At 55.4% G+C, this 27,463-nt stretch overlaps 2 protein-coding genes across 5 annotated transcripts in view; both read left to right on the top strand.

Annotated features, from left to right (window-relative positions):
* SLX9 (SLX9 ribosome biogenesis factor) overlaps positions 1 to 1,343 on the top strand; it is a 55,909-nt gene extending 54,566 nt beyond the window's left edge. Inside the window, exon 6 of the mRNA XM_075430671.1 lies at positions 702 to 1,343. Within this exon, the coding sequence (XP_075286786.1) occupies positions 702 to 828 (127 nt within the window). The 3' untranslated portion in view covers positions 829 to 1,343. The remainder of the gene's footprint in view (positions 1 to 701) is intronic.
* A 13,676-nt stretch (positions 1,344 to 15,019) lies between these two features.
* The window catches only part of ADARB1 (adenosine deaminase RNA specific B1), an 88,581-nt gene continuing 76,137 nt past the window's right edge, over positions 15,020 to 27,463 (top strand). For all 4 annotated transcript variants that reach the window (XR_012765026.1, XR_012765025.1, XM_075430471.1 and 1 more), the window contains exon 1: positions 15,020 to 15,100. The gene's annotated coding sequence lies outside the window, so the exon portion shown is untranslated. The remainder of the gene's footprint in view (positions 15,101 to 27,463) is intronic.

Here is a 27,463-nt window from a genome sequence, read left to right as displayed (position 1 = left end):
GGCAGAACGTAAGATGTGTGACTGGCTGGGCTGTGGAGTGCCTAGCAGTCTGTCTGAGGGAGATGAGGAGGTTGCAATGGATGTGACTACTGTGAAAGCTCTTTTTTTTTTGGTTTTTTTTTTTTACACTCTTCCTGCTCTCTTCTTCTTCCCTGCTTGCTTGCTTTTGAAGACAAGACCATTTCCACAGCAACCAGCTGTGACCAAGCATGCACATTAATACTGTAATGCTCCTCCCGTGGTGTTTAACTAGTGTTGCGTATAGGATTACCAAGCCTCTATGTTGAGCAATAAAGAGGGTCAGTAGATGAGGTCTCGAAAGCAGAATCTGCTCTTGTGCTAGTGCTCTCAAAAGTAGTTTTCAATCTTGGTGATATACCAGATACCCACAGTCTCTTGTTCCTGATTTACTAGGGAAAAGCTCTAAAAAAAACCCATTTCCAAGTGATGCTGGACACTGACGTGATTGTTTCTGTCTCTGTGGCATGAGACCAAGTCTCTGGCTCCTGTGAAGCTGGCAGCAATCTGAGCTTTGCCCTTGGGTAAATTTGGTTGACGCCTTGCACTGTTTCTTTCTGAGGTTTGCACACAGGATCATTTTGTCTGTACAGAAACCCACTGCTTCATGAGTCCTGTTCTTATCTGCTCAGTTCCTTTCGTGTGAGGCACTTAGCATTTGTGTGTTATTTTTCTTTCCTCAGAGAGGAGGAAGTGGCTCGGTTTCATGAGGTCATCGCCAATCCCAGGTACAGAGCCAACCCCCTCATGGCCATCAGCGAGCATCTCTCCAAGAGGCTGAGGCAGGAGGAAGAAGGTAAACCCCTCTAGGGTGTCAGCTGGGACCAAACGTGCACGCTGGAGCTGGTGTGAGCGGTCCGGCCTGCAAAGGAGCACATCACTAACATGTCCTCTCAGCTACTTCAGTCCTTGCAAGCAGTTCAGCACTTTATTAAACCCAACAGTCCTGTGTTCTGTCTGCAGCAATAATGCAGTTCTCTCCTGACAGCGGCAGCTGCTCCTTGGCAAGCAGCCTGCAAAGAGCAGGGTGTCTGCGAGATCTTTGTGCAGACCTTAAGCTCCCTGCCAAGTGTCTCGACACCTCTTCTCTTCTCGTGAGCAGGCACCATTTCTTAAATTGTGCCAGTGGCAACGTATCTGGTTTTTGTCGCTTCCCTCCCCTATCTGACAATTCTGAAAAGAGGTTCCCTACTGCTCCGTTGAGGTGGTTCGAGACCCCAAGCCCTGGAGCCCAGAAGGCTGTTGCAGATCTGTGTAAGGACTGATGCTGCTGTTCAGAGACATTGGTTTACGTGAGAAGTTCAGCTTTGGAATAAACACACTTTCACGCAGTACTGAGTCTGTCTGGCTCTTGTTTTGGTAAATACAAATTGAAATGTGAGCTTATTCCCGTCACTGGAAAAATGGCTTAGAAGAATGGCTTTCTCTCCATGTGTACAGTGAACCAGCAGACTGTGCTGCAGCGTGCAACAGAAGCCAGATGAAATCATTGCAGGTCACGTCCAACTCTGCCCTGGAAGTGTTGTGCTTTCCGTGGCGTGGGAGATACTGATCTCTTCCGGCCTGCGTTGTGTTCCCTGCTTGGCCTGCCCGAGAGGGAGCATCCCAAAATGTGTCCTGGCTGCAAGTTGTGAACTTCAGCCGATCATTTACGTATTTGGGTTTGGGAACCACAGCAGCGGGGGGAATGCTTTTCCTTCTAACGAGCACCAATTTTCACAAAACTTACCTTATTACTGATTTTTTTGTGGGGACAACTGAAGGCAGGGCTGCTCCCTGTTTGCAATGATCCCGATTTGACACCACAAAATGTCAGTTGCTGTCTTCTGAACTGCACAAACAGTTTTCCGATGCTTCTTAACCTTGGAAAAGCAGCCTGCCTGCGGTGTTGGTGCTGGTGGGGGAGCACCGCTGTGCTCTGTGTTGCTGTGCTGCCGTGCCCTGCGGGACCCAGGCTCTGCAAAGCAGAGGGCTGTGGTGCAGTCAGATGACTCGAAATACCTCCCCGCCTCCTGGCTGGCTCCTGCTTGCTCTCTTAGCGGTGCCTGACTGTGTTTCTTGCAGGCCATGTTGGATTTTTGAGCTCTGAAGGCCAGTCCCAGCTGCAGCCATGCTTCCCCTGCTCGTGTTAGGCAGACTCGGCGTCGCGCTGGAGAGCGGGGCCTTGGGCAGGGCCGTGCAGTAACGGCCTCTCCTGCCCGCGGCCTGCAGCTGCCCAAGATGTGACTAAGACGAGGACCACGCTAAGGTTTTTGGGGTGGGTTTCTCCGCAAGCTTACTGTTCACCCCTTTAGTCTGTCTCGTAGCTAGCTGCCTCCTGAGAAAGGCGCCGTCCTTGTGCTTCAGTGGAGGGAAGGTAGAAATGAAGACGGTGAAGACATCCAAGTACAAAGGAGGATGAAGATCGCTCCTCTTGTTAGCGAACGGGGCACTCGGGGGGGGTGGAGAGGTGTATGTGGAGGGCAGCAGGGACAGACGGCAGCTTGCATGGCATGTTGGAGGACTTCTGTTGCTTGCTTTCTGTGCTCTACAGGAGCTTTGCAGCTTCCTTTTTGTCTTGTGGTTTTCAGATAATACGTGAGGCACGAGGAGAGCCCTGGTCTCCTTGTACAGCTGGGTTGTGCAGTAGCCGAGCTGTACCCTCACGCTTCGCATCGCAGCCGCAGTGATGCGTCGCTCTGCACCATCACAAGTCGGGGCGATAGCCGGAGGGAAGCTGCAGGCAAGGGCATAAAATGTCATCCTGGGTCGTGCACTGCGGGTGGGAAGGTATCCCTCCCCTTGGAGACGCGCGTGGTGCGCCAGGACTCGGCTTCGCAGAGATCCAGCGGGAGTGGTGATTTCATCTGACAAGCGCCAGTTTCCTGGGCACCATCTATTTTGCGCAGAGCGAGATGATCCTTTAAAGCCTCTGGAGATGGCCCATGCACCTCCGTTCCAGGCTGGTTTCTGCTTAGTAACTTCTCCCTAGGGTGGAAAAACAAAAGCTGAAAGGCTATCAATTCCTGCCTTCCCAGACTACTTGGTTTTCTTTTCACAGGAGGTTCCAAGTAGTAGTTGAAGCAATGCCTAGATGGCCTGAACTGCAATCTTGGGGAACAGCAGCAGCTGGCAGAAGGGCTAGTTAAAGGTAGGTGCTAGGGTAGATGTACTAGGAGATAGCCGCTTTCTATCTCTAATAAGCCCGACAGGACTGCATCCTTTGCTCACCCTGTGCATTTTTTTCCAAGAGGCCCTGCAGTTTGTGGCTGGAGTGGGAAAGGGATTTCCGCGTGCAAAACCCGTTCCGAGCACTTTGCAACCCCGAAAAGCGTCCCCGGGGCGAAGGGCTCTGTGGTCTGCGTAGCTCTTATCTTCAAACCCCTAGGAGCCAGCAGAGATGAAGCCACCTTGCCCAGGAAGCAGAGAGGTGACCGGGCAGAGGGGTTGAGCTGGGTGACCCCGCTCTGCTGCCTGGGAGCCATGCTGGTGGCCCCACATCTCCAGGCACGGCATCACCGAGCGGCACATTCCTGTACCTCGGCTGGGCCGGCGCCATCGCTTGGCTCAGCGTCTAGCTCCTAGCCCACTGTTTGAAAACGTTGCTCTCCTGGGCGTTCAGCAGCAGTTAAACACGGGACTGCTTGCAGCTACGGCTCCCAGCCCGCTGCTGCAGGCATCTCCTGCCCCCGCCATCCTAGCAGTTGAGCAAAGGACTTAAAATCTGCCAGGAAACAGGCGTCTGAGACACAGAGTCGCCTTCGCAGTTGGCATGTTTTCAGGATGATAAAAGCTTTCACGCCAATTTTTTTTTTGGTTTTGTGTTGTTTTTTTTTTTTCTTTAGATAGCAGGGTGGGAAAAAATAGCTTCCAAGCTCTAAGAAGTAGTTGTGCTGGAGGGGAGGGCGGGGGCCCAACCCGGCAGCTCGAGACTTAGCTTGAAGTGAGTAAGCAGCCAACGCGCTGCAAACTCAGGACTGGAAAAATCCGGGGCTACTTTTCACAGCTGTTTTCTTCCTCGTTGGTGGTTTTGCCCTTGAAGGCTGTTGGCAGAACCGTGTCTGAAAGCAGAAGCCTGGGGATCCTGTCCATCTGGTGGTACCAGCGGATATTTTCGGCTACACACAAAGCACCCAAAGCGGTGGGTGGAAGGGGTTTCTCCGTTACCAGCAGCTCACGGGCAGCGTCTTTGGTTGGCAGGTTGCAGAGGGGTGGGTTTTTATAGCAGCTCTTGCAGCTCCCGTGTTTCGCCCCGGTAGGGTGATGGCCCGTGGTGCTTTGTTTCTGCTGGAGCAGGGGTTGCGTCAGGCCAGCAGCACGTCTCGGGCAGGCGCGGTGAGTCACACGGACCGGCCTGAGCCTTTCTCTAACCCAAGGCAGTCCCTAGCGAGTGCGTAGACTCCGTCCTCCTTCCTTCCGCTTTCTGGCTTGTCTGGCCCGGACAGTTTTCCTTACAGACCTTGTGCAAGCGAGTCCCGCCATCCCCTGCGTGCGTGGAAAATATGGCTTATGCCAGGTAGGGAGTACTTCTGGTTGTTCTGGTTGAAGCAATGAGCTGCGTTGGCCCCATGGCTTTCTTTTTTCCATAGAGTTAAGCATGTGTGATGGCTTTTGCCAGCAAAAACCCTGCCAGCTCCAGCACCGAGGGGCATCCCTGTGCTGCAGGTAGCGGTGGGGTGGAGCTGGCTGTCTCTGCTGCTGCTGGGGAAAGCTCGTGGCGGCTGGGGGTCGGCGGGTGAGCCCGGCGGAGCCCAGGGGTTTGCGGGAGTTTTGCACCCAGGGAGTTTTGCACCTGGGAGCTTTGCTCCTGGGTTTGCACCGGGCTGGGTGCAAAACTGGCACCCAGCTGGCAGCTGCTTGCCGTGCCAGCAAGTTGTCCGGTTAGCCGTCCCTGGAAGCGCATCCCCTCCTGCTCTCCAGGTGGACTCACACCTTCCTGGTAAATACAGTCTGTAATGCACTGCAAAAACCAGCTAATCCACACTGCTTCAGCTGAACTGGCTCTGTCAGTAAATGCTCTCGGGTGGTGCGTGGGGCTGGTGCTGTAGCTTGACCTGGCAGCTGGTGTCTAGGCACTGGACAGCTGCTCGCCCACCCCTCCCCTTCCCCCCAGTGGGACAACGGGGAGACATGGACAAAAGGGGAAACTCATAGAGATAAAGACAGTTTAATAAGACACCAAAGGAAATACTAATGCTGCTAATAATACTACTAATAGTAATGACAGCAACAATGATAATAATTGTTGAATATACAAACCAAGCTTATGCAATGCAGTGTGTCTCACCGCCCGATGACCAATCTGCAGCCAGGCCCCGAGCAGCGATCGCTGAACCCCAAACTCGTAAATTTTTTAGAATGTCACAAAACTCCCAGAAAAAAACCTTCAAACTCCCTGAAAAGTTCGTAGTCCCGAGCAAGGAAGGATTCGAACTCAGGGAAATGATTAGAGCAGGAAAAAAAATGGAGCATGGCTGGCCCAGCACTTGGGGAGCTCCAGAGGGTTCAGGCTGCCGTGACTCCTGCTCCCTGCATTTCCCACACTTCATGAAGCCACTTGCACACTTGTACCTGTTTCTTTTGCCCTTTATCTACAGCATGGGTGCATCTGAAACCAACCCAAGATGGGTTCCTGCAGATGGAGCAGCTGCAGGGAACCCGAGGAAATGCAACCGCACGCGAATTTGAGCTGTGTGATGGTGTTGGAAGCAGATGAGGTTGGAACTCCTCCCTTCATCCACATGTTGCGTAAGAGAGGGGTGAGGTGAATCACCTGGTCAAGCCCAAGCCACTGAGCATAAAGCCACATGTCCCTGCCCTGAAGCAGGGATTTCACCACAGCCTTTTTGCGACAGCCTGTGTTGCTCTCGCTGCCCTTGGTGGCCGTCCCGCCAGGATGTGTCGTCACCTTGCCGTGTGCTGGCCTTTCCCGGAGCACTCGGGGAGGTCCAGGATGGGTTGGACCCTCAGGGGCTCCGCCACTGCTCTCCCTTGAGATATGCAGCCGGGCTCCTGCTCTTCGCTTCCTGACCCTTAACCAGTTACTAATCCCAGGAGGGCTCTACCTCTTATCCGATGGCAGCTCGGTTTCTTTAAGAGCTTTTGGGCATTCTTTAAGCACTTAAGAGCATTGCCACATGCCATTTGGGAATCCAGTAAAGCCTGGTTAACTGGATCACCCTTATCTCCGTACTTACCTGTTCCTTGCAAGGGAAAAGTGTGCCCTGCAATGCTAACTCTTCCCCACCGCGATAATTCTGCCGATTCTGCTCTGAACCGTGGCTTCAGTGCGAGGCGTTAAACCTGGCTTTGTATTTTCATTTTGATGAGCAGTTTGGGCCGTTTTCTCTGCGTTGCCCCCCAGGAGCTGTGATCCGGGCTGGAAGCAGCTCCGAGTCGGGGTGTCACCCGGGGACCCAGCCCGGCGCGCCGGCAGAGGCCGATGCCTGCCGTGCAGACGCCAGCTGAAGCTGCTGGGATGTCCCCCCTGCCTTGCGCGCGGTGGCGAAGGGAGGGCAGCGGGACGGTGCTGGGCAGGCCACCGGCTCTGCGGGTATCGGTCATCAGGGCTGGGCTTCTCGCTCAGCGCGTGTGAAAAAGCATTGCCTCCAGCCACGAAAAAAAGCCCCCATGTTGAAGTAGGCTGCAGTTCCTAAACATAAATTTATATAACAAAGTTAGACTTGTGGTAAGAAACCTAAATATTTGGAGGCAATAAAATGAGACGAGCATGTTATATGCTAAAGGAAATGTTTCCAAAAACGGGCAACGATAAATTGCTGCCTTCAGTTCCCCGAGGCCGGTCCCTTCCTGGCGCCCGCGCAGCCCGAGTCGCAGCGTGCGGCTCTGTGGTTTCTCCCCGCCCAGTCCAGCCGCCTCGCTGGGTGCAGCAGCTCCAGCTACCCAAACTGGGACCGGTGTCAAGAGCAACACTGCTGATGGCGCTCCGTCGGCTGAACAGCGGGGCGAGGATTTTTGTGGTGGCTTTTTTCCTTAACCGAGTCAATTGTTTCCATATGAAGGAGCTGTTAATTAGCACAAACAAAACACAGATCCTTGCCAGGAGCGTCGTTAAGGTTTAGACTTTGCATCCGAGTGCGCTGGGATTTTCCAGATCGCTTGGTTTCAAGTAGGACGCGTAAAAATATAATCAAAGGGTTCCTCTCTGCTTTAACGATCGGTTTTTCGTGCCAGCCGGGGTGTGTTGGTGACCCTGCTTGAACTCGCTGTGGTGTGCACATGAACTGCTGCCGCTACCGTCCGGGTCCGCCTGTCTCTGCCCGGTGTGGCTCGTCACCCCTGCGCTGCCCCGGGGCGATGCGGGCGGGTGGCTGCGGCGGCGGGACACGGACCCCGTGCTCGGTGTTCCTAAAGTGAGGGTTTCTGCGGTTTCACCTAGCGCAGGTCCTCTCTGCGGCTGAGCGAGCAAGGCGCCGGCGTGGCCGGTGGAACCGTGGCCGGGTGGCGGGGTCACCGGTGGCACGGAGGCGGCCGTAGCGGGTTCGCTGCCCGCGTGGCAAGCGGGCAGGTCCGCTCTGTGTGTGTGCGGGATGCAGTTTGCCGTGGAGGATGCTGACAGCAACACCTCGCTGGCGTGATGCTCCCGGGACAGCCGCCTTGGTTTCAGTGGCACCGGTAGGAGAGGAAGCCGAGACAAAGGAATATCCCAAACAGGAAGGTGCTGGGAAGGGAGCAAATGTCAGGGCCTGGGCAGGCGAAGGCGGGTGATGCCAGGATATCCTCCTGGGGGAAGGAGACAGAGGAAGAGATGGCCGCCGCGGCGCATGCACCCCTTTGTCCCACGCTCGGCTAGCCTGGGAGGGCGGACAGACAGACAGCAGAAGGGGCCGTGAGGACAGACTGTTCTCGTGGCTTACAACTTGGTCTGTATTAAATATGTGGTTTGTCCGGCTCTACCAGGCACCATTTGAGGTATTGAGGGACAGAAGCCAACACGTGCGAGGTGGGGAGGGGGATAAGAAGGAGAGCTGCTCCCGGCCCTCTGCTCCCCGCAGGCTCTGCCGGCTGGGCTGGGCGAAGGGGGATGCTCAGACCCCCCACCGGGACGGGGCCGCTGGGGGGATCGATGCCTCCTGCAGCTTGCGAGGGCTGCAAGCCCAGCCGCTGTCTGATGGATTTACAAATGTGTTAGCAGCACCAGGGCCCGGAGACGTGGCCGGTGTCTCCTCGCTGGAAGCAGCGCTGGTGCGCCAGGCCGAGGGGACGTGACTGTGTTCACAGCTGTTTTGGATACAGTTAATCAGAGTGCGTTTACAGCCGTCTTGGATATGTTGAATCACTGCTCACCAGCGCGAAGGTTAATCTAAACACCTTCCCCTTCGCTCAGTGAAACAACCGCTGCCTGTCGCCTGGACCCGTTTGCTGGTGCTTTGGCATCGTGGAGGTGCTACTGTGGGAAATGCACTTCACTGTGACGAAGCTGTTGATGTTCCTCCGCCTGCCTTTCGGTTCTCTCTGTGAAGGTAGAGCTCGTGCTGCCTTAGAGGTTCCCCTGCCCACAGTGCCTGACAGTGGTGGTGGGCTCCAAGCGAACGCCTGGGATGCTCGGCACTGTTCGGTGTGCCAGGCAGGCTGCCTCCGGGAAGCTGGGGATGCCACAGGGACCTGGGGCGAGCCCTGGATGGTGTTGCTGATGGTGGCCAGCCCAAAGGAAGTGCCAAACCTGGTCAAGGAGTGCTTTTGCACACATTTTTCCAACCAGCCCTTCCTCCGCCCTGGCCCCAGGAGGGGTCCCTGCTGGTGGGTGAGCAGATGGGAACGTTGCTGCTGGCGTTGCTTCAGCCTGAAGAAGAGAAGGCTGCGAGGGGACCTAATATATACTTACAAATATCTGAAGGGTGGGTGTCAGGAGGATGGGGCCAGACTCTTTTCAGTGGTGCCCAGTGACAGGACAAGGGGCAACGGGCACAAACTGGGGCACAGGAAGTTCCGTCTGAACATGAGGAAGAACTTCTTCCCTCTGAGGGTGACGGAGCCCTGGAACAGGCTGCCCAGGGAGGTTGTGGAGTCTCCTTCTCTGGAGATATTCCAGACCCGCCTGGACAAGGTCCTGTGCAGCCTGCTGTAGGTGACCCTGCTTTGGCAGGGGGATTGGACTGGGTGACCCACAGAGGTCCCTTCCAACCCCGAACATTCTGTGATTCTGTGAAGTTGTGTTGGCCCAATGTCAGCCTTCCTCAAACCCCCGTGGATGGAGATCCTTGTCTCTGGGACCCGTCCCTGGTGTGGGAGCCCCTTGGACAACAGCAGGCAGGGCACCCTGCTTGGGTCAGCAGCCAGCACCCGATGTGTGCGCTCGTGGGCGTGCGCCGGTCTGGCATCACCGTCCTGGCTGCGGACCCAGTGCAGGGCACCGTGTAAGCACAGGGACGCACCTCGGCACCGTTCAAGGCTCTGCACAAGCAGGTTGCTGCAAGCGGAGCTGCCAGACTGCGCTGAATCACACGCCGGCCCCCAAAATCCACGTTACAGACCGTCTGCAAAGCCGCTGTGTCCTGTACCGGCGTCTGCAGACACGTTAAATCGATCGCGTAGAAACACGGCGGGAGGAATACAGGCCTACGCGTGCTACAAAGTAGGAGCCGGGTCTTGGCACCAACGCCAATTACACTACAAACAATTTGATATCTCGGCTGCATGGAAACATCAGCAAGTGAGCCTGGGCAGCGGGGCGAGCGTGCTGAATAATTGAGGCAGTGGTGATTTTTATGAGAATTGAATTACGCGCTCCGTAGCGATCTGTGCTCAGAAATACACAGCTAGTGCCCGCGAGCTCGCCCGGCGTGGGACGAGGGCCAGCGCCGCGGCGGGGAAGGGTCTGGGAGAGTGGCAGGCTCGGCGTGGGTGCATGGACAGGCAAATAGGTGGGCGCTTTGTCTGCAGGGTGCCCGGGGCCCTGGGCGGGAGGGGTGGGACGTGCGGGGAGCTGGGGAGCAGCAGACTGCAGCGTTTCCCCCAGCTCTGTCGCCGTTCTAAGAAGGATTGCTGCTGGCAAGCAGCTAAATCTTGGAGGAGGCAACTGCGCTTCCCAGGTGTTCTCCAGTAGACAGCCACCACCCCAGCGAGGATGCCGTTGTCCTTCCGCAGCACCTCTGCAAGGTCTGGGTTAAATATCCCCCCTCCTTTTTGCAGCATCGCTTTGGAAGCAGGTTCGCCAGGCTTGGCTGAGGATGATGAGGGGACTGGAGCATCTCTCCTACGAGGAGAGGCTGAGGGAGCTGGGCTTGTTCAGCCTGGAGAAGAGAAGGCTGCGAGGGGACCTAATACACGCTTACAAATATCTGAAGGGTGGGTGTCAGGAGGACGGGGCCAGACTCTTTTCAGTGGTGCCCAGTGACAGGACAAGGGGCAACGGGCACAAACTGAGGCACAGGAAGTTCCGGCTAAACATGAGGAAGAACTTCTTCCCTCTGAGGGTGACGGAGCACTGGAACAGGCTGCCCAGGGAGGTTGTGGAGTCTCCTTCTCTGGAGCTATTCAAGACCTGCCTGGACGTGGTGCTGTGCAGCCTGCTGTAGGTGACCCTGCTTTGGCAGTGGGGTTGGACTGGGTGACCCACAGAGGTCCCTGCCAACTCCGACCATTCTGTGATTCTGTGTGATTCTACCGAGGATCCTATGGCAACAGCAGGGGCAAACTACCACGCTTGGGTCGGCTGCTAGGGCTTCCTGGGGCTGCAGCTGCTGTTGGGTTGGTGGCACGGCGTGGAGGCAGCGGTGGGACTGGTAGAGCATCCGCCACGTCTCTCAGGTGAGGGCAAGGACTCTAAAAGCGGGTCTGGATGAACCGGCACGCCGGGTGCAAGGTGCGGCTCCGGCGCGGTGGGCGTGGAAGGGAAACACCGCATCGTGGGATGGTGAGACCAGCACACCGGGCTGCGTTCAGCGCCTGCCTGAAGGCCGTCGGGATGCCAAAACAACGGGTCCTTCGCCCCGGACTTCACTCTCTAGGTCAGAGCTCATGGGCACGTCGCCCGCAGAAGATGCCAGCGCATGCCGCGGAGGGCATGTGCAGACAGAGCCATTAAAAAGCAGCAGGAGGTTCCAGCCGCTGGTCAGACAGGGCAGCGAGGCACGATTTCAAGGCAAAATTCCCCGAAATGGCAGGCGACGCTTCTGGGAAGAGTCAGGCACTTATGAAATCTGTGGCCGCGGCAAGCCCACGGTCCCCCACGTCCTCGCGGGGACCTCCAATGCTGCGCAAGCCTCGCCGCTGACACTGGCCGGCAAAGCAGCCGTGGCTGGGGAACGCCGGAGGAGCATCAGCCCGCGCAGAAGCCTTGTGCCAGGCACGGCCCTGCTCCCGCCAGTGCCAGCTGAGCCCCGAGATGTGTTGTGGGGTGTGGGGACCCCAAGGAGCGAGGCTGGCTTGCAAATCAAGCTGCTCCGGGGCGGAAAACCATTCCAGAGCGTGGAAACTGTAAAGCTGCTTTTGGCTTGTGGCATTTGAAACATGCTGCGCTAGGTTCTGCCAGCAACAGCCTAGCATTTCCAATTTCTCAGGACTTTGATGAAAAAGCCATTGTTACAAAGCCATTCATTTATTAAAGTAAGTTTACAGAAAACAAACCATGCAGGAAGAAGAAAAATAAAGAAGATTTGGGTGAAAATTAGGAAGAAAAAGAGCAAACGATTTGGGGAAATGTGATGTTTCATAAGGCCCAGCAGCTGCGTTACAGTGGCGCAGCTCAGCGAGGCCGGTGCTTTTCGGGGAGGGAGCCCTGTTCGTGCTCGCAGTGGCAGGGAAGCCAGAGGGCCATCAAGCGGGGTGAGGAGCCCGGCTTGATGCACCTCCCCAGCTTCTTCCAGCCCAGTGGCGGGAGCACTCGCTCAGCCAGGCGCTGTGATCTTCATCATCATCAGCGGTACCGGTCAAGGTAATTAATTCTCAGCCTTGTCCTCCCGCTCCTGCCCTTGCAGCAGTTTCCCCATCAACCACTTTGGCCCATGACACAGAGGTGGCATTGAGGAATGTGGTTTCATTCTTGCTGGCTTCACTGCTGATCCTAAGGAGGGAGAAGAAAGGAAAAAAAAAAAAAGGAGTAGCTAGTGTTAAATTCCTTGAGCCGAAAATAAAATACGGTAAGGAAATGTGGACAGGCGTTCCCGGAGGCGAAGGCTTCGCCAGCCAAGAGCCGCCCGCCCGCGGGTGCCGCCGCTCCCAAGCGGGGCAGAGGCAGGGGATTGTCTCTGCGAGGGAGGAAGTGTAAAAATAGATTGTTGTTTCCAGCACGGGCTTTCGTGCCGGTCCTCTTCGCCCTCCCGGCGAGCGTGTGGACGGATCCTTACCCCGCCAGGAGCAGACGGGGCGAGGGAAGCAGCCAGCTGCAGGCGGAGCAGCGGCTCGGCGCTGGGCACTGAGGGGAGCGCAGGGCGACGTGGTACCACGGGTGCCACCACCCAAGCGCTCCAGAGAAACGGGGGAGAAAGCGTGCCCAGCTCTTAGCACGAGGTTTGCGTAATACTGAGGTGGTGGATGCAGCAGCGCTGTCATTTTTGTCTGATTGATTTCTACATGAGGCTCCCTCGATGGCTGGGCACCAGCGATGGGTGGGGCTGGCTTCCCACAGGGGATGCCAGATGGGAGATGCCAGAGACTTCCCGCTGGAGGTTCTTCCCACCGGCACATCTGTGGGTCAAAGCCTTGGAAAATGATGTGTTTTTCTTTAAATATCCCTGTTAAATGTCTTCAAACGTCCTCTCCTTTTGGATCCTAATCTCTTTAATGAACTGTTTCTTCTTCTGGTGGCCAGCAAGCTGGGTGCCACCTGTGGGGGTGGAAGTCAGGAGCGGTCTTCCAGGAGGGGCCCTGCGGGTGAGGTCCCACCTCGCTTCATGGCACCTTGGTTTCAGCGTTGGCTGTGGCGGTTCCGGGTTTTCCTCTCCTCCGTGCAAAGGTCGGTGGTTCCTGGGTTCGGCTTGTGTCCTGGTGTCAACAGCAGCTGGGGACGCTGAGCTCCATCCCCGGCCAGACTGCATCTTGGGTGGGGAAATGTGGCTGTTCTCCGGCGGGGAGGTGGGCTGGGGGAAGTGCTCCAGCTCCCCTCGGTGCATTTCTGTACCTCTGCTCTACTTTGACCCACTGGGGCTGGCGTGCCACATGGCCACGTGTCCCACTGCTGCCCTGGAGGAAGCTTCTTCTCAAGATCTTTGCAGCATATATTCTGCATTTCACTGACTTCACGCTTAACACCTTGCTCTTCTCACCAGAAATACCAGAGCGCCGAACAACCGTTACCTTTTTGTCACGAAGAGGACAGCTTTGCTACCTGGACATCTCAGAAGCTCCCCAGGACATGAGCTGCAGGGCTGGCGGGGGGTGTTCATGGTGGTGCAGCTCAATCTGCCAGCTCGCCCTTCACTTCTGGGCAGCTGCTGGACACGGAGCTGATGTTTTTGCAGATGGGTCCACCTCTGCCCTGAGATCTCCCATCATGTGCAGCTGGGGCTGGGGGTGTCCGCTGTCCCCCCTCTACGCGTGATGGATGATGGCTCCGCTGTTTGGCTCTGGACACCGTGCTCCAGGCAAAAAGGCTGCAGGATATAACATTGAATGTGGCTTCTTAAAAGGCAAAATATTACTCGGGGGCAAATTAAATAAGCTGATGATTTCTTTAATAACTTCTTGCATTCGTTTGGTAACCTCGAAGGGACAGAAAGCTGGGAAAGTAAGATTTCTGCTCGACCAGTTGATGTCTGCGGTCAGCTGTGGCCAGGAATGAGATTTTGGGACATGATGAAGTGCTCTGAACGGCAGAGGAGAGGAGCGGTGTCGGGCTGCAAGTCTGAAAAGCCACGGAAGCCAGGAAGAGCGCGGCCAGCGCCGTGTCCTGCTGCGTCCCGCTGCGTCCCACGGGCTGAGCGTGTTTTGAGACCTGCAGATGTCAAGAGCAAAATGCGTCACCGCTCCGAAACCCGCTCCTCAAAGTGACCGTCTGCTCTAAGCCTGCTGTCACAGGCGGACCGTGCGCGAGCCAGGTTTTAAAGCAATTATTGAAACCTTTCTGGATCCCCCGTCCCATGAGAGGTTGAAGCCATGATTTACATCGTGAGCCACGAGATGCAGACGGTAGAAGCACAGGTGAACTTCGCTCCTGGTGTTTGAGCGGAGACCACTCGCTGTTTGCTGGAAAACACTGTGTGGCCTTCTCACCTTGGCAGGGTGGAATGCACTTGGGCGCAGACTTCGCATCCGAGACGATTCTGGAAACACAGAGGCTCAGTCCTTGGACCCCGCTGGCTCTGAGGCCAGTCACAAGTCCCCGGGGTTAAGCATGGAGGGCATGGGGACTTGTTCTTTCTTTTTGTTTGTCCTCTTTTGAACCCACGTTGGCATTCGTGAGCCTCTTGACGCAAAGCGCTTTTGTTGAGAAAGAAAATGAAGGCGTTTGGGTCTAAAAGGCAAAGGACATTAGGATGGGGCCAGACTCTTTTCAGTGGTGCCCAGCGACAGGACAAGGGGCAATGGGCACAAACTGAAGCACAGGAAGTTCTGTCTGAACATGAGGAAGAACTTCTTCCCTCTGAGGGTGACGGAGCACTGGCCCAGGCTGCCCAGGGAGGCTGTGGAGTCTCCTTCTCTGGAGATATTCAAGATCCACCTGGACAAGGTGCTGTGCAGCCTGCTCTGGGTGACCCTGCTTCGGCAGGGGGGTTGGACTAGATGACCCACAGAGGTCCCTTCCAACCCCTGCCATGCTGGGATGCTGTGACATCACTGGGCTGAGAGGGCCGCGGCCCTGCCCCGGGCCCAGGCCCAGGCTCTGGCTCTGGCTCTGGCTCTGGTCCTGGCCCGGCTCAGACCCCGCCCCTTTCTCCCGCCCCGCCCCTCCCCGCGCCGCAGCGCCCCCTCCCCCCCTCCCCCCGCCCCTCTCGCCGCCGCCCGCCCCGCCCCGCCGCGCTCGCCCAATCAGAGCCGGCTCCCTGAGCGGCGGGCCCCGCCCCGCTCCCGTTGCCATCCCCGCGGGGGCGCGCAGGCGCGCAGGGCAGCCGGTGTCGGCGGCGCAGCGGGGGCCGGGGCCGGGCAGGGCTCGGCCGGGGCTGCGGATGGCGGAGCGGCGGAGGCGGCGGCGGCGCCGGGGGAGGTGAGGGGAGGCGAGTTGAGGCGAGGCCGGGGCGCGGCGGCGGGGGCCGGGGCCCCGCGGGCCCTGTCCAGGTCCTGACGCGGCGGCAGGTGCCGGCGGCGGGCCTGGCCTCCCCGCACCTGTTGAGCGCAGTGCGGCGAGGACCCGGCGGCGGGGCCGGGGCGGGCTCCCGGGCGGCCTTGCCCGGTCGAGGGGCCGCGGCGGCGAAGCCATTTTGAGGGGGGGGGTGGCGGCGCGGCGGGAAGTTTGGCCCCCGGGGGGGAGCCGCCCGCCGAGCCCGGCGCCTCCTCCCGCCTCCCGGGGGGGGGAACGCGGCGACCCCCAGCAGCGGGGCAGCCGGCCGCCCTCCTTCCCCTCCCCTTCCCCCGGCTGCTGTCGCCGGGGCCGCCTTCCCCCCCCCCCCCCCCGCCCCGGGTCCGGCCGCCCTCCGCCGCGGGGAAGGCGGGCTCGTCCTTGCGGGAGCAGCTGGGGCGTGAAGTGCGGGGCCGTGTCCCGTCCCCCCCCCGCCCCTTTCCCGGCCGGGTGATGCGCCCCGGGAGCCCTGTTCGCACCCAGCCGGCTGCCGGTGGGCCTGGGTTCGGGGGGATGCGGGCTCTGGCACTGCGCAGAAAGCCTCCCTTAAATATATCTTGGGGGGCTTTTTTAGAGGTCGAGGCGCGGGGAGGGGGGGGGTTACCCCGAAGGGTGCCTGGTCCAGCCCCGCTCCCTGCCCGCACCGTCACCCTGCGTCCCCCCAAACTGAGGGGGTTGGCTGGGAGCGGGCTGCCGAGCGGCGGGGACGCCACGAAAGGCATCGGCGAGCCAGGCTGGACCTTGGGAACAGGCTTGGCCTGGGCGCTTACCTCGCCTTTCGGGCAGGGACGGCTGCGTGCAGGAGCCTGACCTCTGTTCCCCCCCCATCTCCAGCAGGTTCCTTCCAGCAGCAGCAAGCCGCAGTCAGCGTTTCTCCACCGCGCCGCGTCGGGGTCCTGGGGCTCGGAAACGCCGTGCCGCCGCTCAAGGGCTTTTTGCCACTCTCCCCGGCACGTTTGTTCCTCGGGGAACCTTTGTGGGTGGTAAATGGAAACCTCCTGGTTTTTCGTGGCGTAAACAAAAATTGTGGTCTCTTTTTTTGTTGTTTGTTTTTTTTTTTTACGACGAGCTCGCCCCGGCTGCTGGGCTCGCACGGGCACGCCGCTCGCTCTGCGAGTTGCCCGTCGCCGCCGTTCGAGCGTCGCGCAAGCGGAGCCGTAGCGTCGTGCCGTGAGCTGTGACGCCGGAGAGCGGCAGCAGGCCAGCCGACAGAGCGCGGAAGGTGTTTGGGATAATCGGTGATGGAATACCCTTTTAAAATAACTGTTTGGGTTGATCTGGCACTCGGTTGTAGCGATATCTACCTCTAAAAATAGGCAGGCCTCCCGTGCAATGAGGCTCGTAGTATAAACAGTCACGTCTTGAATGGCTGTTGTTACTTTTAGGATGTCCAAGATTGATGCTGTTGGGGGTTCTGCCAAATCCTCTGTCTGCTTGACTTCTTTTCTGCGGTGAATAACGTGGTGCTTGGCCCTTACGGCGCGTAGCCGTGCGAGGACCGGAGGAAAAGCTCGGTAAGCCTCGCCGCTCGGGGCTGGAGCAGCAGGACAGAGAGCTTCCCGCTACTCCTCTGGCGGCCCAAGGACGAGCAGTCCTGTCTCCTCCGCAGATTTCCCGCTCTGCACGCTGCCACGTTCGCAGAAACGTGGCCAGCGGTTGGCTGTGACGGGTGACCAGGCACCGCTGTTGGCTTGAGGCGCTGCCCTCCGCTAGCTCAGCGCCCAGCTCCGGCGGCGGGCGGCTGGCTCTGCTGGGGAGCCCAGGGTTTTCGTGCGAAGAGGAGGGAGCAGCTCGGGCGCGAGGACAGTCCCGCGGCTCGGCTTCGCCAGGCTGGCCTCCCGGGGTGCCTTCCCCGCGCTCACCGAGGCGCGGCTGCGGGAACGCGCGGTTCTCCCCTGCAGTAATGAAGAAAAAGGGTTGTGCGAGGAATTTTCTCACATTTTGCCGTACAGTTTGTCAGAGCGCAGCAGACGAGCTGTGGCCCTAACCTGTCACGCACGTGTGCTTTTTTTAAAGTTCCTTTTCAGCAGCCAGGGTGCTGGCTGAGGCTCCCCAGCACGGCTTGTGTGCGGAAGCACCAGCTCCTCAGCTCAGGGGAGAGCAGCCCAGCTCTTTCAGCAGGAGGAGAACTTGCTTTGTGAAGATTTGCTTGCTGGGAAGGTACCTAGAGGACATTGTGCTTGGTGTTTGAGGCGGGATGTGTCTCATAGCTTCGCTCGTGCTGCGCTCACGGACCTCAGGACGTTTTTATATTTGCCATCCCCCAGCTTATTCAGAAAGTTTAGTGCCCTTTCATGGGCCGTGTGTGGTTTGGGAGTGGAAATGCGGTGTCGTAGCCCTTCAGCAGCAGACTGCTTACGTGCTATGAGGGTGTAAATCTTCTAGAGTATGTTTGCCTCATTTATTATAAACAAATGGGGCTTTTTTCTCATGTTAGAGCCAACTGTGTTTTGGCTTGAGTGAGTAAAGCCTGCTGAATGGCTGAGCTGATGAGCGCAGACAGGGCGTCGTGGCGGTTTGGGACTGCAACCAGGTGAGGCTCTCCAGAAAACTCTGCGCTCGGCGTACCCCGCGCTGCCGCCTGCCGTTGTTCGCAGTCACAGATCCGGTATGGGAGTGAAGGGTTCCTGGAAAACAGTTCAGGGTGGTGGCAAACAGTCGTGTCAGAGAGCCGTGGGATGGACCTGGAGTACAGCAAGCCCTCTAAGCAGCTCGGCATGGACGTTTTTGGGATGTCAGCCACGACTGGAGGAAGCTTTGGGGCTGGCGGTGCCGAGTGTGCCCCTGGTGAGGAGCATTTCACCGGCTGAATGAGCGCATCGGTGCATCTCCGTGCCGGGACGGTGCTGGGTGAGGCTGAAGTAGGCTGTCTCCAGGTGCCAGCAGCGAGCGTGGCTTGTCGCCTTGATGCCTCTTGCGTTTGAAGTTGGATCAGTGGGTGCAGGACCCTGAGACGTTGGGTGAGCATCTCTGAACGCCTGAGGACGTGGTGGGATGAAGAGAAACGCACTTGCTGCTTCTGCAGCTTCAGAGACCGGTAAGCGCTTGGCACCTTGGAAACTCAGGCCATCCAGCTGCCATCCTGTGGATTTCAGTTTAAATACCAAAGATTAAAACTGTGGTTATGGGCTGTGTTTATCAGTAGAAGCTGTTATTTATGTACAGTGGTTTTAAAGGAAATACCTTTATAGTATAAATATTGTGTGAGGAAAAAAAAAAGGAAAAGCTTGGTGAATGGATTATGTAAGCAAATGAAATGACATTTTCAAGCAAGTTTCTTTCCTGTTTGCGTACAGCGTGGCTGGTTTTTGCTCTTTCCTACCATTTAACAACAGAGTGCATGTTTTTCAGTCCTTTTAGCGAATACCGCTGTTTGTACGGCAGGTATGAGAAATATTTGTTTTCGCAGTCTGAATCCTGGAAGAGGCCGTTGGCAGGCTCTGGGAGCTGGCAGGAGCCGGCTGTGAGCGTCGGGGCTTGTAGCTGAGCAAAGCAGCAGCACATCTGTGCATTTAAAAGACATAAAAATAATAAAAAAAAAAGAAGAAACCCACGTAAGCGATGTTACTCTGGGAGCCGAGCTCGCCTCGGAGCGATGCCCGAGACAGCTGAGCTCTCAAGGATATCCAGTTGCAGAGGGAATTGGGATCATCTTTGTGTTCTCTGCCTCCGGATCAGCCGCAGCGTTTGTCCGTCCCCATGCGAAGGGGATTCAGCGCCTCGACAAGAGCTGCGTGGGTTACCCCCGTTTCGCCGGCGGGGAGCGCGGGGCTGAGTCAGTGCCGGCTGCCCAGCGCTGTGACTCAGTGCTGTCCCCTCGGAGCCAGGGAACGACCTGATGACGGCAGTGTCCCCCGTGGGTACCTGCTGGGCGGAGGGATCTGGGAACGTGGGGCTGGTTTCGGGAGCTGCGGGCGCCTTGGTGGAGGTTGGTCCTTGCTGAGATTTTACGTGCCGCACCAGCCGGGAAGCTCAGAGGCCAGAAGCCCTTTCTACTTGATAGCGCGGTGTTGTGGTGTTGTATCTTTGAGGGTTGTGTCGGGTTTTTAATTTTGCTTTATTACACTTTTAAATTCTTTTCACGTACATGCTTGAGGAGGAATGATGCTTTGTTTTTCCCGGGGAGAAATTTCCTCCCTGATGCTCTGGGGTTAGGTCTCCATATGTTTCTGTCTCTGAAAGCGAGGATACTGTCCGTGCTTTTAAATCAGGACTGCCTCATGAACAAAGGCGGATTTTTTGGGAGCTCCTGCCCACCCCCGTGCGTTTCTGAGCTCGATTTCCCATTGCGTAAGCCTCACGGTGTCAGTGCCCCCGAGTGAGGTTGGACAACACGTTGAGAAGCCCATCGGGTTTGACAGGAGGGTAGAGGTGTCGCAGGTGAGTGCCAAGGAGTTGCGTGAGGACAAGAATCTGCGTGGAGGAAGTTCTCAGGTTAGCGCTCCGCTGGAAGAGAAGCTGTTGGCTGAGTGCAGATACATTGTTGGACATCCGAGGGTCTGCGTAGTAGGGAGGCAGGCAGGCAATCGGGTTTCAGAAGGGGTTCCAGGAGAAGCTGAGTAGCCTCATGTTCCGTTGTGAACTGATGAGCAGCCTTGCATTGCCGTGGGTGCCAGAAGAAAACAAAAGGGTTTGGGTACCGTCCTTCACCCTGCCCCTTGGGGCTGAAGGGGGTGCGAGATGAGTGAAGATTCTAAATTTCGCAGTAAAGGCTTTCGCAGTTGTCTGGAAAAATGTTCTTTGATGGGTGCCACGTAACCACTCGGGTCAGGGGTTTTTTGCGCCGAGAGCTGTGGGCAGAGCTGCAGAAGGAGGGTCTGCTTGGGGGCCCGAAGAGCATCGCCGCTTTCCTGTTTGCACCAGTACGGATTGAAGATATTTATACTGATGTTCTTGTCCGTTTCTGAGGCTTTTCCTTTTTAAGGCAGACTGAAACAGGATTTTTTTTTTTTTTGAAGTATATTTTTTAGTTTAAAGAGGTTCTAAAAGAATGAAGCTCTTGGACCCATATCTTGCATCTTGCAGGTAAGATGCCGAGTATCCAGAGTATTCCCATTCAGAGAAAAGTGGGAGGAATATACTGTATGCTGAATTTAAAGGAAGGTAGAAATCTTCCCCATTTGGTGCTGAGTCTGGTGCTGCGTGTCAGGGCGTGCTCTCCCATTACCCTGCTGTCCCTTGCTTTTGTGACTGTCATACTTCAAGTTGCATAAACCATTTTGTGATGGGCCTTTGGTAATAGTAGGCTGGAGGACTGTACCGATGCCAGTTTGTCGTTGTTCCAAACTCTACCTGTGCTAGCACTCTTCATTTCCCAGCGGCTCTCCCTCCTCCTTTCTGCTATTAATTTTGTCATATCGGCGCTGGGAAGAGACGAACTGTTTAAAATTTGATCAGAAAGAGAACAAGCAAGTATGGAAAACATCAGTGTCTTTCGTTTGTCAGATGTAGCCTGTGAAAATGAAGTTTTTACATAGGGACTGTGAGGCAGCCTCAACCAGAAGGACTCTTCTCCCATTTAATCTGTTGAAGTTTTGGGTTTTGCAGAGGTCATTAGTACCTTCCGTTCTGAAGGGCTTCTGCTGAATCTGTTCCCTGCATCTAAAACAAGGTTGTTTTTTGTTTAGGTTCATTTACTCGGCTCCTCATCTTTGTTAGCAAATGAGTCTTTAAGTTTAAACTTTCACTGCCTTTTTGCTTGCTTAATTATACTCTGATATGTGGGCACAGTCTGTTGGGAAAATATTAGAGGGGAAAAAATAACTCTGACTTCTTTCTTTAGATGCAGATTTCATAAAACTTTGTTTACAAAGCCCATTCTGAATCAAAATGAGCTTTAATTTTTCACCTCAAATATTGAGCACAGGTGCCGAGTACTTAATAATGAAGACTTTCTATGACTCCCAGTAAGAGCATAGTAGCATCTTTAATTCAAAAGCCTGATCAGCCCAATGTTTTCATTAATAAAGCTTGCAAGTGCGTGCAGATTAGCTGGAAAATAAACGTGGACAGCCCTAGCAGAAGACTCCAGCTGGGGATAATGCAAACACCGAGGTGCGGACCGTAAATCAGGAAATTTGTGCGGCGGAAATCAGGGGGGACTTGGGAGAGTGTTGAAGGAAAATGTCTCAGCAGGCTTGCCCTGTTCTTGCAGCAGCTGCCGAGGGAAGAGGACAGCCCTCCAGGTGATGGAGCCTTGGTGTGGCCCACCCTGGGGTGCTGGTAGGAGGATGGCAAGGAAGAAATGCGTGCTGATCAAAACCAGGCGAAGGTAACGCATTTCAGGGCTGCTTTTGTCCTGAGACGTGCCGTGCCGGAGGATCAGTACTGGTGTATTTAAATCTCTGAAAAATGAGAAGAATGAACATAAGCCGATGGCTGGACTGTGCTTCCTTTGTGAGAAGCTTGTGATAAAGCTAGCTCCGTGGGGGAGCCGGGTTTGTGTCCCTCCTCTGCTGCCCGAGTTTTAGAGCTTGCCCTTGACCATGTGTAGCTCACTTTGGGAGGCTGAAGGAGGAAGAGGGGGTAACATCTGTTTTACCCCTAATCCCAGTAGCCTTTGCTCAAGCTTACACCCTGGGAAGGACTTTGTAGCACGTCTCTATTTATGTGTTTCCCACACCGCAGAAATAGGCAAGGGGTTTTGGGTGGGGAGAGGTCTCCTTCGTGGTAGCTGCTTAACCTCTGTGAGAAGTAGCGTTGTGTTCTCACGTAAATTTTGTCAGTTTTGGTAGCTGAAACTTTCCCTCTGGTTGGATGTTCCCTTTCGGGCACTGCCTCCGTGTCGGTTTGCAGCCCCTTGAGCCTGTGCCCCGTGGAGTCTGCACAAGGTCTGGGTGCTGCCGCGGAGGTGTGGAGCCACAGGGAGCCATGGTCATATTCCACGTCAGACCAGAGTCGTCTCCTCCAGCTAGGCTAAAACACATTCCCTTTTGGTTTTTTTTCCATTCCTCCTGAAGCTTCCCGGAGCAGCCGTGTGGCACTGCGCTTCCATTTCCTCAAGCCGCGTTGGCTTTGGTGTCTTCTCTTGAGCTGCAGCCCCTCTCTTGGTTGGAAGCACTCTTATGGCCAGCGAAGTCGTTCAGCTGCTGAGAGCAGCTGTGCTTTCCTGGGATTTAATGTGTGTTACACAGACCTTCTTGTAGTCGTATTTTCACAGGTGCTTTTTATCTCCTGCCACTTACCAGCGCCGAGTGGTGCTCTGCAGTTTGATGTCGTGCGATGCCGTGTTTTGATAACACGGTGGAGCTGGAAATTAATGCTTCACTCGAAGCAGCGGTCCTGGCGGTCTCGTGTGTACGCTGGCGTTTTAATGTGCGTTGGGAACGTGCTTTTGGCGGTCTCCTGCTTGTCTCCCCGTGCCGTGCTTCGGCTCGCGTGGAGGGGCGAGGCGGGAGCGTGTCGCCGGGTGCCTTCGGAGGACGGCGAGCGCGGCCAGGAGCTCCGGGACCACGTCCGCTGCCCCCGAGCTCGCGGTCGGATCGGGCCTCGGTCGCCGGTGAGCGTTCAGCCCGTGATTAATCGACAGCCAAATCGGGACCCTTTGAGTCGGCAGCTCTCGGGAATGTGAAATGGGAAAGTGCAGCCGACTCGAGCGGGCACGTGGAGAGCTGGTGGGCAGCGCCTGCGCTTCTGGCAGCGTGCGGGCAAAGGGGCAACGTCCCCCAGACTAAAGAGCTTTTGAGAAAGTGTGGAAAATCCTCTTTTAACTCCGTAACCTACTTTACATGCTCGGACTGGTGGGGGCTTGAGCCCGTTCGCATGCCCTCCGTTTCCCGAGGGCTGCCAGGTCCCTCCAGCATTGTAAACCCTGCAAAGTCTGGGTTTTTTTGGGTTTTCTTTTCCCCTGTGTCTTTGAACCTCTTTGCAAAACTCCGAGAAGCTGCGTAAAGCCCAGCCCTGCCGTTTTCCATGATGACGACGACGACGAGCCGGAGATGCTTCCCGCCTTGGGTGGTTCGTCCCCGCTGATGGGTTTGCATCGCAGCTGGTTTCCAGAGACCTCGGAGCTGGTGGGTGCGGGCGATGAGGGGCAGCGGGTGCTACTGTGGCTGTGCCCATTTTTTTGTGGTGCAGCCTAGTTTCTCTGCTCTTATCCCCTGAAATCTATTCTTAGTAAGTGGTTGTGGGTTTTTTTTGAATTAAGTGAGTGAATAATCACTATTTCATTCACCGTCCTTACATATGCTTAAATATAGTATTAACATAAGCTTCTTATATGCTTTTCCTCCTGCTGCTCCTGGGTTCATAAAGGAACCAGGTTCACTATTAATAAGATCTATGAATGAGCATGCCTGGAAGTAAAACGGTTCTTTCGGGCTCGTATTTATCGCCGAGAGGAGAATTTATTTATATTTTTGGAAGATAGCATCACTCTTAGTGCGTGTAACTCCTCGCGCTGGGCCGTCCCCGTTTGCTCCCTTCGGTGCTGCCTGCCGGGAGTAATTCTTCTGCGGGTGGGTGGGGGGTCGGGGAGGGCGGTGGGAGCGTGGACCCGCAGCCCAGCGGGCGCTGCGGGGAGGGAGGGAAGGAGGGAGGGAAGGAGGGAGGGAAGGAGGGAGGGAGAGAGGGAGGGAAGGAAGGAAGGCGGGAGCTCTCCGTGGTGCCGAGCAGAGCCGAGCGCGCTGAGCGATAGAACTTAAACAAATATATCTCGTGTTCCCATAACTACATATTTACATTTTTCTCAGCCACCGCTTCTCCCACCGTTGCATTTCAGGTCGTGACGCCTGGCTTTTTTGCAGCCCGAATAACGCTCAGCGCTATCAGACGGTATTCCCAACTCCGCTGTTCCTTCTCCGTTTCCTTTGGCCTCCTCGTGCGTCTTTTCTTGGGCAAAGCTGCCTGCTTTTCGTGTGGGGTTCAGCCTGGTTGAACCCTGAGATCTCAGCTGATGGTGAACTGGGATACTTCTGAGGCCCCCTTGTGCCAGCCCCGTTACGAGCGTCCGCAGCTTCTCTCCGCGTCGGTGGTCTCCTTGCTGGCGCTGTCTGCGTAAGCCTGTTTGAAGTGCAGAGCTGCCCCTTGTTCTGCTTTCAGTCTGTTCTTTCCTCGGGAACTTGTTCAAGAGATTTGCTTTCTTTTAAGTTGGCTTTCAGGTCTTAAGCAAGCTTCCCTGATAGCTGTGAGAACATTTTCTAAATAGCTGCTTGTGATTGCTCTAAGGGAATGTGGGAGAGACTAGAAATACGAGATTCGATTCTTGAAATAAGAGCTCCCTTAAGGAACATGGCTATTGACTGCTATTCTCTTGCCAGAGGATGACCTGACCTATAGGACTGCTTGGACAAAACAGGCTGCTTTGAATCCTAACGAAAAAAAAGCCAGTATTTTGAAGGTCATAGCTTTTATGGCGCAGTGCTAGAAAGTAGGGAAAGGAATTGTTCTCCTGGTAGCTTTCAGCATAACATAGCTTGTCGGCGTTAGCTAAGGTTTGGGCTTTGGTATTCCTGCTGCTCCCTGGCTTGCATACCTTCCTTGCCTCCTTCTAGTGGTTTCTTGCCTAGGTTCGGTATGTTGCTATAGTCCAAATGGGACATAAATTGTAAAACAGGAGTGCTAATCAGGACGAGACAGTCCCTGTGCCTGGGAAGAGGTAGGAAGCACTAACGCTGTCCACTTAGCTGCAGGCTTGCTCTGAGTAGGAGACCCAGACGAACAACCAGACAGTGGAGTGTCCTGACAAGGTCTGAGCGAATCATTTCAAATGGAATACTGCACTGCCACTGTAAAGTGTTTGCTGCTCTTGCTTCTGAGCCGTAACCGTCATCTTCTGTCAGTCTTACCTGTGTCCAAAACCAGCTCTTTGCCTGAGGAGCGTTGGTGCAGGTTGGTGGTGGTGGTTCTGAGACCTGTGTATGTTCCTCTGATGCAGAGCTATGGTGGTAGTCCCGTGAAACATGGAAACAGCAGCCCCCCCTAGATGTGCAGAAGTCCAGGAAAGCGAGTATCGATGTGTATTTTTACATCCACTGGTACTTAAAATGCATACAAACTGCTCTTGCTCCACCAGTTCGCTGGGCTTCAGGTGTACGTCGTTCTGGCGGTGCTGGTGGTGAACACTAATGCGTGTGCAGTGGGATAGCTGTGGGTAAATGAGTTCTGGATCTGTGTTAGGAGACTGCTGGCGTTCTTCCTGGAGGTTTTCCCCTCGCAGAGCTGAAGTCTTGGTTTCTTGTTCAGTGTATTTTCACGTTGTTGATGTCGCCCTGCAGCTAACTCCCTGCATTCTGAATGAAGCGTGCTCTTCGCTTCACAGAAAACGTGCGCGGTGTACGCATATATATGAAATACAAGCATATGTATAATTTTTTATACATAGAGTATATTAAAGTTCAGTGTGTTGACCAGAGTTAAAATTTCAGTCTAAAAATAATTCAGACAGATACAGTAAAAGGGCACAGAAGTAGGTGCATAATCTAAATTCACTCAATAATGTGGTTTCTTCACATAGGGACTGATGTACTCCTTGCTTTGGTGGCTGAGACCACTTAAGCGGTCTTGATTGCATTAAATGGCTCTTCGCTGTGTGGTGAACCTGAAGCAGATTTTACATCTTATTTTGCTCCCCTGTGTTGGTGAGGAATGGGGAATTTCCACCCTCTTCCCGCAGCAGGCGCAGCGTAGTCTGTACAGGAGCAGCGCTCGTCCCTCCGTTTCTGAATTCTTGGGGACCTCTGAGGGGGTGATCTTCAGCCCTCACGTGTGCGTCGGGGCGCGTTGGCGGAAGGACGCGGTGGTGGTTTCCATCAAACACGCAGAGCTCTGGTTTCCAGCAAAATGGCGGGGAGGTGCCGCTGGCCCCCCGGGCGAAGGCTGCCTTCCCTGCCTGCTTCCGTGGGGCTCGGGGCCGGCGGCTGGGTGCCCTCCCACGGCACGCGTGGGGTGCTGGCAGCTCTCCTCCTCCTCCCAGGGCCACCGGGAAATGCCTCCTGAAAGGCTGTAGAAAAACGAAGGCGCTCCGGGCTAATCCGGTGTAGTCCTCGCTCTGCCGGCATCTGCGGCGCGTAGCAATTCTGCCTGAAAAGCATCGATTATTTCTTGCCTTCGTACAAAAAGCCGCGGGTGGTTCTGTTCAGCGCTCCCTTCCAGGGCAGGTAATTGCTTCCCTTTTCCCTCTCCCCGCTGTGTTTGGCACAGTCATCCTCTGATTTGTTCTGTTAGACGGAGCAGCTCTTGGGAGGCTTCCCTTGAACTCCCTATGCCGCCTGTCACCCTGTGGTCCTCCCCTGTTGGCCTGCTGCTTTGCAATTATACCGATTTGCAAGAGGTGGCAGAGACGGGCAGGGTCCTGTGTGCAGCTTTGCCGCGCCTCGTGCAATAGCAAATTCCCGATATAAATAATTCTCTTGTATCGGTAAATTTTCCCCAGTGAAATGGCCCCTCTGTCCTCTCTCTTTTTAAGCTCTCTCATTCTGGAAGTCGCCATCAGCTCTGCAGAACTAGTGAATTATTATGATGTTCTATCAATACTGTACTGATTTATTTTTATTGACACAACTGGTATTAACTCCGACGCTGTCGCTTCCCCGTCTGAGTGGTGGCGGTGGCTGTTACGAAGGATGGGCGGTTTCTTGAGAGGGGGACACTGGCAAAAGCCATCTGAACACCTCGGTGAGGTTAGCACGCCTGCTTCTAACCCGTGCCTGACGGATGCCCTCGAGATCTCTAGTCAGTGCTAACGCACAGTGTGACTGCTGGGCTGCCCTGCAGTCTGCGGTCCTCTCAGAACCTTCTGCTTCTGCTGTTCCTCAGCAAGGCTTTCTTTCTGGCCAGTCTTACGCAACAGTTGGCTCAGCTGAGATACCGAGGAGTTCATTCCCATTCAAAGTGGGGTTTTTTCCTTCTAAAAATAATTTCCACGTCTTCCGCCATCAGTATTTCTCCATCTTTCCCAGTTATCGCAGTCAGAAGGCTGTGTTGCTTGTGAATCAGCAGAACAGTTTTGTGGGTTCGAAGTGAAGTCCCATCGCCGCCAACGGCGGTAGCAGCAGGACAGAATTCACACTGCCTGTGGAATACGGAGGTTGACAGCAGCACAGATGAATGCAAGCACGGAAATACTGAAGTTGAGGAGCCAATGTGGGAACAACAACAACAAAAAAACCCATCAACATATTGTAGTTACTCCAGATGATATTAAAACTAATATCTGATGCTCAATATGCGTAACTGAAATAGCATTTCTCTAACTTGTTGTTAAGACTTAGATTTGATGAACTCATGGGGATAGAAAAATATGTGACTTGTATTTTTGTCCCTTTTTTAAGTCCAAAATTTATTCACCCTTCT

This window comes from Opisthocomus hoazin, chromosome 9 (assembly GCF_030867145.1).
Source record: "Opisthocomus hoazin isolate bOpiHoa1 chromosome 9, bOpiHoa1.hap1, whole genome shotgun sequence".
Taxonomy (NCBI): domain Eukaryota; kingdom Metazoa; phylum Chordata; class Aves; order Opisthocomiformes; family Opisthocomidae; genus Opisthocomus; species Opisthocomus hoazin.
Note: the sequence above shows the minus strand (reverse complement) of the source record. Positions and strands in the feature narration are given on the sequence as shown.